At 37.6% G+C, this 13,542-nt stretch overlaps 3 protein-coding genes across 3 annotated transcripts; 2 read left to right on the top strand and 1 right to left on the bottom strand.

The window, feature by feature from the left end:
- The first annotated feature begins 4,354 nt into the window (after positions 1 to 4,354).
- Positions 4,355 to 5,119, top strand: LOC117574761 (baculoviral IAP repeat-containing protein 5). The gene is made up of 3 exons (XM_034258704.2): positions 4,355 to 4,595; positions 4,652 to 4,831; positions 4,892 to 5,119. Exons 1-3 carry the CDS (start codon positions 4,467 to 4,469, stop codon positions 5,021 to 5,023), a joined length of 441 nt encoding a protein of 146 aa, XP_034114595.1. The 5' UTR covers positions 4,355 to 4,466; the 3' UTR covers positions 5,024 to 5,119.
- Positions 5,120 to 5,180: 61 nt separating this feature from the next.
- On the bottom strand, positions 5,181 to 8,732 carry LOC117574759 (transcription termination factor 2-like). The gene is made up of 5 exons (XM_034258703.2): positions 8,535 to 8,732; positions 7,570 to 8,462; positions 7,027 to 7,342; positions 6,111 to 6,973; positions 5,181 to 6,048 (listed from the first exon to the last, which is right to left on the bottom strand). Exons 1-5 carry the CDS (start codon positions 8,596 to 8,598, stop codon positions 5,344 to 5,346), a joined length of 2,841 nt encoding a protein of 946 aa, XP_034114594.1. The 5' UTR covers positions 8,599 to 8,732; the 3' UTR covers positions 5,181 to 5,343.
- A 1,058-nt stretch (positions 8,733 to 9,790) lies between these two features.
- Positions 9,791 to 13,467, top strand: LOC117574973 (transcription termination factor 2). The gene is made up of 4 exons (XM_034259037.2): positions 9,791 to 9,907; positions 9,962 to 10,674; positions 10,734 to 12,038; positions 12,104 to 13,467. Exons 1-4 carry the CDS (start codon positions 9,805 to 9,807, stop codon positions 13,016 to 13,018), a joined length of 3,036 nt encoding a protein of 1,011 aa, XP_034114928.1. The 5' UTR covers positions 9,791 to 9,804; the 3' UTR covers positions 13,019 to 13,467.
- Positions 13,468 to 13,542: the final 75 nt, after the last annotated feature.

The following is a 13,542-nucleotide window of genomic DNA, read 5'->3' on the forward strand; positions in this document are numbered from 1 at the left end:
CTCTCTCTCTCTCTCTCTCTCTCTCTTTGCATGGCTCCTCTTCACTCTTTGCTCTTCTTGTAGGCAATTTCAAGCTCTGGTGAAAAATGCTGCCGCACTGGGGTATGCGTCGGATGTGGCCAACAGACGTTGGAGACATTGATGAATTTCCTGTCGCATTGCTCTTGCAAGTCACTCTGCTTGAGGTGGTGGAGTGGCACAAGAGGCAAAAGGAGCAAAAGGAACACGAGCAGGATGAAATGAGCACCTGGCGCAGCAACGTCTGGCAAAAACTCAAATAAATTTTTATCTGCACAAATGTCTGTGCTGATGTTGCCCCATTGTGACTTAATAATTTCCTACTCACGTTCCAGCGGTGCATTGAACTGCGTTTCACAAGATGCCCAAGAGGAAGGCGAGCATTGTGGGAGTGGCAAATGTATGCTAACACTTTAATATTTATACATTATGGAGATAATTATGTTTGCATCTAGTTAAATATTGCAGCCTACGAAACAACTGCTGAAACGATGGGGCGATGGGGGGAAAAGGGGTGCGGAGCAATGCAAGTGACATACATATCGTTATATGGCTATATCGTATTCTAGCTGCATGTCAAGGCAAAAATATTCCAATTAGTTACAGTTGGTTGGCAATGCACAGGGCTCTTAGCCAACTTTTTGCAAACGCAAAGTTGACACAAAACATAAACAGATGAAAAGCAAACAAATGGTTACATATACATATTTATTTAAAAATCAAAAATATATCTCTTATTTCATTTCACTCAAAAACTAAATTAAATAATACTTTATATTAACTAAAGATGTTCAAATATGGTTCAGATTTTAAGTTTTTCTTTATTGTCTTTTATATTCACTGAATTTTAAATCAAAAGACATTAAGACCATGAAGACCTTATGAAGCAGACTATGAACATGAACTAGGAGAACAACCTAAAATATTAAATCCAACAGTACATTCTAAAAAAAAGTTCTAAAATAATCAATCTGAAAAGTGTGTCAAGAACATGCAAATCTTAATATTAGAAAACATAACTTGATTTCAAGAAAATTTAATGGAAAACCCAATTTTGTATAACTAAGAGAAAATATCTTATAATTTCAAGACGCAAAATCTTATTTTACGATAAAAAGGATGTTACATTATATTTGATTGCCTTTTTAATTTTTTTTTATTTTACTATTTTTTAAATATTTCATTGGGGCATTTAGATGGATATTAATCATTCTACTTACGAAATAAGTAGTCTTAGTCTTCAATGAAGAACTAACTGAGCTATAAGCGAAAATACTCAAACCTAGATAAAAACTTTTTGAAAATTTGGAATTTTTCAGATTAATGTTCTTAGTTTTCAAAATTTGTTCTTAAAGTGGTCTTATATTGAGAGCACAAATTGTAAGACGAATGTTCTTGATTTTAGAAATTGGTCTTTTTTCAGTTTACATAATCAAGTGCAAATACATACATATGTGGAAAACTTTATAGTATAAAGTTTATACATATTTAATTATTTTAGTCCGGACGTCATTCCCATTTAACTTGTTTCGTGAGGCCCGCATTAGTTTCATAAATTAATGGCTTGACAATTGCTAGCATAACTCATTGTTCACATTTTCAGTTTTGGTCTAGGTTCGTTGTCGTTCTCGGTCTTGTTCCCATTTTCGTTGTTATTTTAAGTTTTCAGTTAACGCACAACGTGTTGCACTTGATGTGCTCCGGCTTTGCCCCTTTTCGGCCTTTTCTCAGTTTTCCACTCCAAATTGCAAACGTAAATCTTGCCAAGTTTGGCTGGCTAACAACTACAATAAAAAAAATATTGCAGAAAATGAGTACCGCATCTTATTTTACCCTATATCTAAGTACTTTTAACAGCTAAATATTAATTATATTAGAGAAATGCTCTACATCAAATCATTATGTCTAAAAGGTTAAGCAAGTATAATAATAAAATACTCTTTACATTTTTCGCAAATGTATTAGAATAACCTACGGAGCAAATTTCAAGCGAAGAAAGGAAACCACAGAGAAGAACCAACCGTCGACTTAAGTAATTCATTTCAAACTTTTATGAAAGTGAAAAAATGCGCCAAATTGTGTGCCACACACAGGCAAACTCACACACACATACATATATATATGCACATATATAAGTATATTTTTATTTATTTATGACTGCGTCCGGAGCAGAAACAACTTTCTCACGGCTTCACGCGTACAAATTTCCTTCGCATTTGTCGGACTGGAACTTTGCCCTCTCATAACTCAAAAAGGAAGCTCATTCCAATTACTGGCCTATCCTATCAAAAAAGTCATGTGAACGATAAAATCTCAAGAGTTATTGGTTAAAATAGCGTAAGGACTAGTATAAAGATAAATTAACCACGATTGCTTGTTGAGATCTGAAAGTTATCAAATTCGTTAAATGTATGCTTAACAAATTCAATAAATACTTTATAGTTTTGTTTGTTGTTTTAATTAAAGTGTCTTTTATTGCTTGAAAATTGAAAATTAAAATCGAAAATATAAGTTATTTTGTAATTTATTTTATTCAAAATTGTAAAATAAAATATTTATACCTAATTTTCAAAAATTCATACATTTTATATGTATTAATATAAAAAAGATGGGTGTGTGTTTAGGAAATTAACACCTTATTTTCAACTTAAAACTTGAAAAATTTTAATTGCCAATTTTTTTAAAATTTTAGATTAAATTTGATAATTATCAAAAAAGCCTGCCTCCAGAAATTCTTGTAGGAGACTTCTATGATGCTGTAAATTTCGTAGAATTTTAAAGTCCATCAGATTGAAACTGGGAAGTAATAATTGAAGGTAGCTCCAAAGGCTGTTCAACTGTTTAGCCAATGTCAATTGAATGGGCAAATAAGCCACAAATACGCCAATGCATATACGGCGAGAAGGAAGGTGCTCTTAAAGGACAAACAGCCCGGATGAAATACTTTATCGCCGCTGCTGCTTTGGAAACTGTATAAAATGCTTTATTTGCAGGGGGCAAACAAAATGAACTGTAACAATATTGATACAGCTGACATGCAGAGTTCAAGCACAAAAGGATTGTTGTAAACTCTGCATACTTCCACCTCCTCTCCCAAGAATTATACCTACTCCCTGGTCTAGACGTTTTCAATTGTCCATTGCGGATTTGCGTGCTCCGTCGTCTGATGTTCGGGGTACGACAACAACAAAACAGGTTCATTAACATTGCCCACACAAGTTGGTTTTGAATTAGTTATCCACGTGATTAAAAAACAGAAGAGAATAAATACCGGACCGATCGAATTTGCTGGCAAGTAAAAACAAAATCCAATTTACTAGCTTTCACGTACATTTTATCCAAATCAAACCCATAAAAGATTAAATGACTTGTGTTGTAAAAAGTACCATAAATTGAACGATTATCGTTGAAATCCAATGAAATTGAAATCAGACAGACAAGCGTGGACCAACACAAAAATGAGAATGCAACCAATAAGGGAGTTTTTTCCTTTTTTGGAAATAAGTTTATTGTCTTCGAGTTAAAGGTCATCACAGGTGTGTAAAAAGCAAACTGTACTTGTATAAAGAATACTTTCAAGGGTTTATTAAGTAATGATAGTCCAAAAAATTTAAATATATTTTTTTAATAAACTACATTTAATAATACGCTTACTCAAAGTTTGGAGTTTGGTGCAGCGAGATTGGTCAAAGTTAACAAGTTGCGCTAAGTTGTCCAGTTACTTGCGAGTGGCAATTTAAATATAATTTTGTATTATTAATATCAATTATTGTTACTGAAATGTTGCAAATATGAATAAAAAAGTGCGCCAATTTTTTAAATCTTTACATCCATGGAATCTGACGATAAATGATAATTATAAATATTACTCACCATTTTATTATACACCTAAATAAAATTTCAGCAATTGACACGACTACTAGTTTTTTTTTAAAAACCAACTGTACTATTTGTTACATTTTCCGATAACAATAAAATATTTCAAAATTTAACGTTAAAATTATTAAAAATTTTAAGCTATCGATATTTATAAAACTCAACTACCAATCCAATTACAGTAATGTTTGCAACACTTGAGTCGCTCAACCTGCAATATGTATTGATAAATGCTCAAATGGTATTAACATGGTTTTTTTTTTGTTATATTCTCATTAACTCGATATTTAAAAATCTAATTTAAAAAATCTTATTTTTAAGAAAAAATATTTTAAACGCATTGAACATTAAGTTTCAATAAAACAAATACATTTATTTATATAAAATTTTAAAATATCGATATATCGATGCTGTCATCGATATATATACTTCCACCTCCAGGCAAAATCGACGCTCGATACTTAGGTATGGCATTTTGTAATAACGAAATCGACGCGCTTCACTTAAGTAAGCGCCGTATTTGTTGAGTAGAATATATTTAGTAAATTTCGTTAATAAAATCGGATTGCACAATGCATACAACTTCAACGCACGATCCAAGGCTTGATGCATTTAGCAAACTTAACCTATTGGAGAAAAGTCGCGTCGACAGTTTTAAGGACTGGCCTTTTCCATCAAACTCAACATGCAGCATTGCCAAGGCAAGTAAAATCTGAATGTAATTTCAATGTTATGACAATATGACTATTGTGTGTAGATGGCTGAGGCGGGATTCTACTGGACAGGCACGAAACGGGAGAACGATACAGCCACATGTTTTGTATGCGGCAAAACACTTGACGGCTGGGAGTCCGACGACGATCCTTGGAAGGAGCATCTGAAGCATGCGCCACAATGCGAGTTTGTAAAATTGAGCTGCCCGGAGAAAGATATGACTGTAAGTGCCCTTATGCTATGATTCAGTTAACACAGCTACATAACATATATTTACTTGAAGGTGGATCAATTTCTTAAAATATTTGGAACCGTCGTCAAAAATAACATAGAAAAGAACATAAAGAATTTTAAAACAAAATTCTTGAAAGATAGCGAAGCCAAACTGAACGAGTTCATAAGCAAACAACCCTAAATACTGTATCGTTTAAAGTCCCTTTATTTAAATTTCTTTCGAAATATACTTTTTATTTGTATAAGGAATATTCCTAAATATATTATCACCATATAATTCCAGAAGGTTTTAATTGCAATAAAAACGATTAACTATAAAATAAAGTATTAAACTCACATACACGAGAAATATTTAATTTATTAACTAACAATAACAATAAAATTTCTTTAAATTAAAACGGAATGAGATTCGAAATTACATGTTAGTTGTGCAAAAACAGTGCAAATTCAAAAACTAAAATTATACAATACAAACAATGAGCTACTGAGTAATAAAGGGGTCTATAAGCCAAACAGTCCTTTCAAATCATCTATGGTAAGTTTGGAGCTAACCTTGCCCGTTAACACGTTATCGGCAAGTTCCAATTTGCGATCCTGCAAAGCCTTTATACGCTGCTCAACAGTATCTACACACACAATCTTATATATAATCACATCCTTTTGCTGTCCAACTCGATAAATACGATCCTGGGCCTGAGCCTCGAGCTGGGGGTTCCAATGCAGATCTAATAGTATTAAGTGATTGGCACCAATTAAATTGAGTCCCACACCGCCAGCAGTGAGGGACAACAATAAAATCTGCTTGGAACTGCGTCGATCGTTGAATTCGTCAACTATATTCTGACGATCCTTGACTGGAATAGAACCGTTCAGTGACAACGTGATTATCTTCTCCTTTTGCAATATATCCCTCATGATATCGAGAACGGATGTCCATTGGGAGACAACGATAGCCTTATCCTTTGACTTCAGCACCGACTTCTTTAGTATTTCCATAACCTTAAGCATTTTCGAAGACGGCCGTTTCAAGTTAAAAACTGGATTACTGCGCTTCAATACATTTTGGGAAGCTTTTGCAATTCGGGCCTCAGCCCCACCTCGTCCTGAATTACCGTTGATGCTTAACTTATTGAGCTGGGCCAATAGATCTATTTCTGCGGAAGCAAAGCCATCGCTGCTTCCGTAATCTGTGCCATCCTCAAGCATCTGTAATAAAAAGCGACAAATTAAATAAAATATGAATATAAAAAATGGAGCAATAAAATTACAGAATCTATCAGTCCAGGATGACAACAAATTTGCCGGAGGCGCAACAGAAGAACTAATATCTCATGGGATTTGACTTCTTTACTCTGCCCAGCCATGCTAGCAAATTTCTCATGCATCTTGTAATAAGCACCATTCGGATCCTTAATCTGTTTATATGTCGGCTTGCGTGAATCTGCAATAAAGTTCGCATCGGAATCCTTCTCAGCACGCTGAAAAAGAAACTGTGCAAACAAGGACCGCGAATATGTCATAACTCTTTGATAGACATTCATTTCATCGGTATCCAGACTCATCTCAATCAATCGAACCTCCTTTTTTGGCAAATTATTCAATTTGCCATCCAATTGTAGTTGAGCCTTGGTGCGACGCAGCATCAATGATTTCATTAGCAGATTCAATCGTTCCTCACCACCGCTGTTCTTGCTCTCGATCCATGTCTTCCAAGTCGCAAGATCATTGAATGGCGAACAGCGCAGAAACTTTAAAAGCGCATAAACATCAAGCCCTTTATTTTGGATGGGAGTACCAGTTAGCGCCCAACGAAACTTGGCTCGCAATGCACTGACTGCAAGCGAAGATTGCGCCTTATAATTGCGCACGACATGCGCCTCATCCAGTATAATGCGTCGCCACTTAACAGCGAAGAGTGCGCCCTTATCCTTGTCATCTCTGGCTACAAGATTGTAGGTGGTAACGACCATGTCGTAGGTAGCCAATTGTTTGGCACTCGACTCACGATTAATACCATGATGAACGTATACATTTAGCCGCGGACTTGACATTTTGGAGCCAACCTCACCTTCCCACTGACGCAATAGACTGGCCGGGCAAACGACCAGTGTGCCGCCAGGATGATCTGTCCCTAAGAAGTAATAAATTATAAAAGAGCCAAGAATATTTCTTTTGGATACCTACTTTCCTTGCGGCTCTTTGATTTCGAGCTGCCCTTGTTTTTCCGACCTACATCCATGTCATCATCTTCATCGCTGCTGACACCAGCTTTGGCGCCGCTACAACGAGTCTTGCATGCGATCACAAGGGATATCATAGTCAATGTTTTGCCAAGACCCATATCATCGGCTAGAATGCCGCCTCGTGGACGTTGTTGTTCACGCCAAGACATCCAGGCGAGTGCGTGTTTCTGATGATTCATTAGCTTCACCTTCAGGCCAGGCGGGTCATCGGCCAACACATTCTCGCGAGGACAATCCTTTAAGGATCCATGAAGTTGCTGCAAAACAAAACAACATTAGCCTAGTCTAATTAACATTGCAAAAATCATACACTACTCTTTCAGTGTATCGATTGTGCGATCTCTAATCATCGCTTGGTCAGAACAACGCCCGCACAATAACGCGTGCCCAGGCGCTATCAATTGACCAGCGTTTCAGATATCCGTTCTAAAGAAACTCATCATATATAAAAAAATAGTGTAAACTGTAATTAACTACAGATTACCTTGAGCGAATCAAGCGTAAGTGCCTTCTGCGCATTAAAGGTGGCCAATCCCTGGCTGCCCGTGTGCACAGGCTGGATACGATTAACTCCATCCGACAGCTGATTCCAATCAGGTGTATCCTCCGGAGATCTCTTGGGTGCTGGACTTATTTTTACTTGCGGCACCTTTTTGACATTTAATTCCTTAACATACTGCGATTTGATGGCAATGTCACGGTTCAATCCTTCAATGCGATTTCTAATCTGAATTCCCTTATCGGGTAGCTTGTGGGATACCTGATCATACAACTTGTGAGCCTCGTTTAACTGAGAGCGCAGCTCAACCAGCTTCCGAGATTCCTTCTCATAGAATTCTGGAGTTACGTGTACATTGTTGGATGGCGCCTTCTGCATGGCAGCTTTAATGGTCGGCTGCACTAGTTTGGTAAATTTAATTTGTGGAGCTCGTAAGTTGTTGCGTGGTGGATTGTCGCGCGTTTTGGAACCACGAGGAGAAGCCACGAGGTAACTCTCATCGTTGTCGGTGCCGCTGGATATTTCAATTGGTTTCTCTTCTTTGTTGCTTAATATGAGCACATCACTGCCCGATGAGTCATTTCGTGGCGATCTGGGCAGCTGCTCGTCTAGGTACAATGTCGAGTGCAGAGACTCCTCGATGCTACTCGCAAATTGTGTCGTGTAACGCGGCAAGCCAGCTCCATCATCGGTGGCCAACCGATAACGCTCCAAGGCAGCTTCGCCGGCTTCGCTTTGGGATTCATCGCTGTCACTGTATTCAATTTCACTGGAATCGTCGCCCATGTCCTGAGGTCGCACTCCCGTTATACTCAGCCGTGTACGTGGAGAGAGTCCACTTTTATCAAGTTCATCCTCTTCTTCACTGTCAAAGCGGCCTTTTCAATACGCACGATAAAAAACCATTGTAGTCGCTGTTGTTGTTAAAGTTATTGCTGTTGCTTGCTCACCTCTTGCCTTGGCAACTGCGTTTCCTTCATCTTCTGTGGTATAGTCTTCACTATCAGTAGACATTTGTTATTGACACACAAAAATAATTATTTCTACAAAAATGTATTTAAATTTAAAAAAAGAAGACAACCCCGCAGCTGTTCATTTATTTTAAAAATGTCTGCTTGCTTGCTAGCGTTGCCACCTTCGTTACAGAATGATATAATCATCGATAAATCGAGAAAAGTGAACTATGCCCCGTTTCCACAGCAACTCAGTTTTTTCACATTTCATCAAGCTGTAAATTTCTTAGTGTGGTCTCTCTGACCAAAACAGCTACGCAGACTGTAAACACACGATTAAAATAATTACAAAATTTGATACGATTTAATTTTAATATTTTAGTATAATAACATTTCAAACCATCAAAAGTCAAGACGCAAATAGTTATTACTTCTGTTAGTAAGCAAGAACGGGAATAAAAAATATAAATCGAATTTTTAAATAATTCTAAAAAGATGGCCATATTTTGTATAATATTTTGGTAGATTTAACGAAAAAATTCTATATTGAAGGAAATCAGTTGGTTATTCTACTTTCCAATTTTGGTACCTTAAAATTATTTCAAATGGCCTTGCAATTATAAAAAAACCAAAATCAAAAACAATTTAAGGAAATATATAGAGACATAAGAAAATGTTTAAAGAAAATCGGCAAGACGATCAATTTGGCCGTTTTGTATATAAATATGATCGTTGCAGAGTGTGTTGCTGATTATGATATAAAACGGAAAGAAGTAGAGGCATTTGATGAATAATAAATAAAATGTATATATACTTATATATTATGAATTCCCTGAGTCACGCATTACTTAGTAAGTTTCTAATTTTTGGTTGATTTGTTGTTATTGCTTTTGATATTCTTCTTCCTGCCTGAGTTTGTCTACTTTTTCATCCCTAAACAGCTGTTGACGTGATGCAGTTTTGGTGTAAGCACTTGCATCATAGAACTGCATTATTGAATCAGATGCACTTGGTCTAAATAGAGTATTATTATAGCCTATTTCCACTGCCACTCGGTTTTTTTACATTTCGAACCGACTGTCTTATGAGTTTTTACATGCGGCGAACGTAACATTTAACTTGAACGGAAAAAAACCAAGGTTTTTTGGTGCAGTGGAAATAGGCTAATAGGCGCACATTTGACAACAAAAATAACTCCTATTGATTTAAAATGTGGCGCTTTATTTAAACATTCTCCGAAAATACCAAGTATATTTTGTGACCATAAATGGGTCATTTTCAAAAGGAAATACCCGCGCCATGCCAATGTTGTGAAATTGAATTGCGTTCTTTGTTTATAAAAAAATATCTTTTGATGTCCCAAATAAATGGTAACTATTATGAATTTCCGACATGTGGGCATTACTCAATAAAATAAATTACAGAGAGTTGTGTTGAAGTCGGAAATAGCCCTATTTATACAGGAAACATAACATATGAAGATAAAGACAATCGTTGCCCTTTGAAGTTGGTGAACTCTGGTTGTACGAGTGATGAATTAGTTATGGATGTTCCCAGCACTCCAGCAAACATTGATGACAGTATTAATTCCGACTGTCAAATCTTGGCGCCTAACAATGAACAGCTAATATACATTAATCTTGGCTCCGATATTGAAGATGCTGATGAAATTCCACACGGAGTTGGCAATTTGGAACGAGTGGAGGATGAGCATGAGGCTGGTCTGGTCGCCAATTACGCAAGTGACGAGAATGCCATATTTGTTAGTGCTGACATTTATGAGCGAGAGAAATCCAACTTTGACGAGCTTGTTCAAAACACGCTTAAAGCTGAGAAGCGGAAGGTACAGCTGGAATCTCAAGATAAGTATGCGTCTGATTTGGACGCGGCTGAAAAGGATGTACTCCAGCTAAATGCTCGACTTGCATTGATGTCCCAATACATCGATAATTTGCGAGTGGAAAGTGAACAAGGCAATAAAGATAAACCAGGTCCTAATTCCGAGGCTGGAGCTGAAGCAGATGAGAAGCCCAGTTGGTCACATATATATGCTGGAGTCAATCGACATCGACACATCGCAGGTGGCAGCGTGGCCGAGTTTTATCAACATAAAACCAACATTATCTCTGGGCTGAAGGTGAAGTTTATCGATGTTATGATTTTCCATAAAGTATTATAAGTCAATCTCGATTGCAGACGCTCTATGAACCCGACGGGCCTCCGCCCAGTGCATCCGAGTTTACCATACAACCAAAGGCGCTGCTTGTGCCGCTGCTGCCACATCAGACCACGGGCCTTAAGTGGTTGTTGTGGCGCGAAGCTCAGAAAGTCAGTGGTGGCATATTGGCTGACGACATGGGGTTGGGTAAAACACTAAGCATAATAGCGCTGATCGTGGCAGCCAACGAAAATAAGCGACTGGCTATGCCTAAAGTCAAAACCGACTTTGATTATAAGAAATCGTTTGAGCATCAACTACAGCTGTTCAATAAACTTAAAACACCTTGGAAACGCATTAATATTCTCGAGAGCGATAGCGAAGATGAACCAGATGTATTACCACCCAAACGCCCATTTCTGCCATACGAAGAAGCTGATGATGAGCGTCTTCTGTTGCCTAACGACGAGTGCACTTACAATGCCGGCACCTTAATCGTCTGTCCCATGAGCGTGATGTCGCAGTGGGCTGCCGAGGCAACCACTAAGGTGAAGCACAAGGAACTTAACGTGCACACGTATCATGGACCAGATCGTCGTGCCATTAGTGTCTCAGACTTGCGCAGTATGGATCTGGTCATCACATCTTACAACACTCTTGTCTCTGAATGGAAGCGTTTTGGCAGCGACTCGCGGCTGTTCAGCTCACGTTGGGAACGTTTGGTGCTTGATGAGGCGCACATCATACGCAACACGAAGACTGTCTGTTTTGGGACCGTCACCAACATTAAGGCCCAGCATCATTGGGCGTTAACTGGAACCCCCATACAGAATTGCGCCTTGGATTGCTTTGCTCTCCTTAAGTTCCTGAGTGTGCCGAATTTTAAAGATCTGACGCTATGGCGTCGCTATCTCAACCAAGGCATTGCCGGTCACTGCCGCATGAGCTATCTGATAAAACCCCTGATGTTGCGACGCACCAAGTTGCAACTGCAGTTGGCAGGGGAAATGCCCGCGCTGCCGCCGCTGCAGGTGAAACTAATCGATGTACAGTTGACACCGGCAGAAATTAACGTTTATCAAATACTCTCCGCAATATCTTTGAGGATATTTGCTCAGTTCTTGCGGCAACGCGAACAAAACAATCAAGATCTTCACTATTATTCTGTGCAGACCACACCCAACTTTATTGTCGATGAAGTCGATAGTAAATACAAGGCGATATATGAAAATTTCTTACGCTCCATTGGATACGATCCAAGGGAACGTGTTCAAGGAATTTTCATTTTGGTTCTTTTACTACGATTACGACAATTCTGCTGTCATCCGGGCCTCATGGTAAAGGTGAGATATTTTTCTTCTCTTCATTGCGAATAGTTTTCATCAAACAGTTTTTTTTCTCGCCCTAGATGCTCTGCAATGAGTTTAATTTATCTGCAGATGAGGATGACCAGGACGAGTTGGAAAGTGAGCATCTGAATATCAACGGCCAGGGCACAATTGAGAAGAGCACTTTTAGCGCCATCAAGAGTGAGAAAAATCCAGTTAAAGAAGAAAGTGATGTAAGTCGACCTTCGACATCTTCTCAGGATACAAAATTGAATAAGAAAGAGAGAAAAAGTAATATCAGAACATCATCACCCACCATAGGAGAAAATATAATTAAAAAAGAAGAGTGCCAAAGTGGTATTAAATATGAGGAAGACACACTTCATACATCTATGACAATGGCAACGGCAATGAAACTATTGAATCCAAGCAATCCGATATTTGAATTTAAACGCGACTCTTCTAAACTGCGAATGGTATTTGAGATACTGCAAAAGCTGCTCCAAGAGACAAACGATAAAATCATTGTTGTCTCCCAATGGACCAGTTACCTAGCTGTTATTAAAAACCGATTGGATGAGATGGGTCATGAGACACTCGACTTCAATGGCAAAATGGATGCAAGTGAGCGAAGCGAGTCGCTAAGTGAATTCAACAATACGAGCAACAATAAGCGCATCTTGTTGCTCTCATTGACTGCTGGCGGCGTTGGACTCAACCTGAATGTGGCCAATCACTTGCTTATGGCTGACTTGCATTGGAATCCTCAGTTGGAGCGCCAGGCACAGGATCGTATCTATCGCTATGGACAGAAGAAGCCTTCGTTTATTTATCGCCTTATGTGCAAAGACACTGTGGAGCAACGTATTAAGGCACTGCAGGATTACAAAATTGAAATTTCGAATGTGGTCTTAAATCCTGGTCAAGCATTGCATATCTCTGGTAGCAATGGTCTCTCATTGAAGGACCTGAAAAAGATTTTTGGTATGCAATAATTTGAAGTCAATCATATCTGACACGTCATCAGACCAAAGATTGCTTTTTCTAAATTACTAATAGGAATTCTCTTTAAATATATTACTTGAATATAACACGGTGGCATTATAAAACTATATACGCCATGAACTAAACCGATTCTAAATAAGAAATCTTATACAATCTGCTAAATTCATAAAAATTTCAAATTTTTCAATAATTTGAAGAATCTTCGGTTTCTAGCGTAAGATCTAAGTAATTAATGCTAATTACAATATTAATAACTTTCGTAAAAGTTACCAATTTTTCCATATTTGTGAAACAAGCTAAAGCAAAAAACCCTCAAAAATAATACCTCCTTATTAGTGTAAGAAGAAAGATATTGAATTAATTTACATGTTTCTATGTAGTTAGAAATTTTTGTTTAAACTTAAATGTATTCTGGCTAACCAAAAAATTCATTGCAATGTTTGTTACTTAAATATATATTTGTTTTTCTGATTTCAATAAAGATTTTGTCTTTAAGCAACTATCAATCTTTTAA

The sequence above is a fragment of the Drosophila albomicans genome, chromosome 2R (assembly GCF_009650485.2).
Source record: "Drosophila albomicans strain 15112-1751.03 chromosome 2R, ASM965048v2, whole genome shotgun sequence".
NCBI classification, from domain to species: domain Eukaryota; kingdom Metazoa; phylum Arthropoda; class Insecta; order Diptera; family Drosophilidae; genus Drosophila; species Drosophila albomicans.

Excerpts from the sequence above, each read along its gene's own strand:
- LOC117574761 (XM_034258704.2), top strand. The coding sequence starts at position 4,467 with ATGCATACAACTTCAACGCACGATCCAAGGCTTGATGCATTTAGCAAA. Across the intron at positions 4,596-4,651 it reads CAACATGCAGCATTGCCAAG|ATGGCTGAGGCGGGATTCTA; the intron begins GCAAGTAAAATC and ends TATTGTGTGTAG. Across the intron at positions 4,832-4,891 it reads GCCCGGAGAAAGATATGACT|GTGGATCAATTTCTTAAAAT; the intron begins GTAAGTGCCCTT and ends ATTTACTTGAAG.
- LOC117574759 (XM_034258703.2), bottom strand. The coding sequence starts at position 8,598 with ATGTCTACTGATAGTGAAGACTATACCACAGAAGATGAAGGAAACGCA. Across the intron at positions 8,463-8,534 it reads CGCAGTTGCCAAGGCAAGAG|GCCGCTTTGACAGTGAAGAA; the intron begins GTGAGCAAGCAA and ends CGTATTGAAAAG. Across the intron at positions 6,049-6,110 it reads ATCCTGGACTGATAGATTCT|ATGCTTGAGGATGGCACAGA; the intron begins GTAATTTTATTG and ends TTTTTATTACAG.
- LOC117574973 (XM_034259037.2), top strand. The coding sequence starts at position 9,805 with ATGGGTCATTTTCAAAAGGAAATACCCGCGCCATGCCAATGTTGTGAA. Across the intron at positions 9,908-9,961 it reads TTTGATGTCCCAAATAAATG|AGAGTTGTGTTGAAGTCGGA; the intron begins GTAACTATTATG and ends AATAAATTACAG. Across the intron at positions 12,039-12,103 it reads ATCCGGGCCTCATGGTAAAG|ATGCTCTGCAATGAGTTTAA; the intron begins GTGAGATATTTT and ends TTCTCGCCCTAG.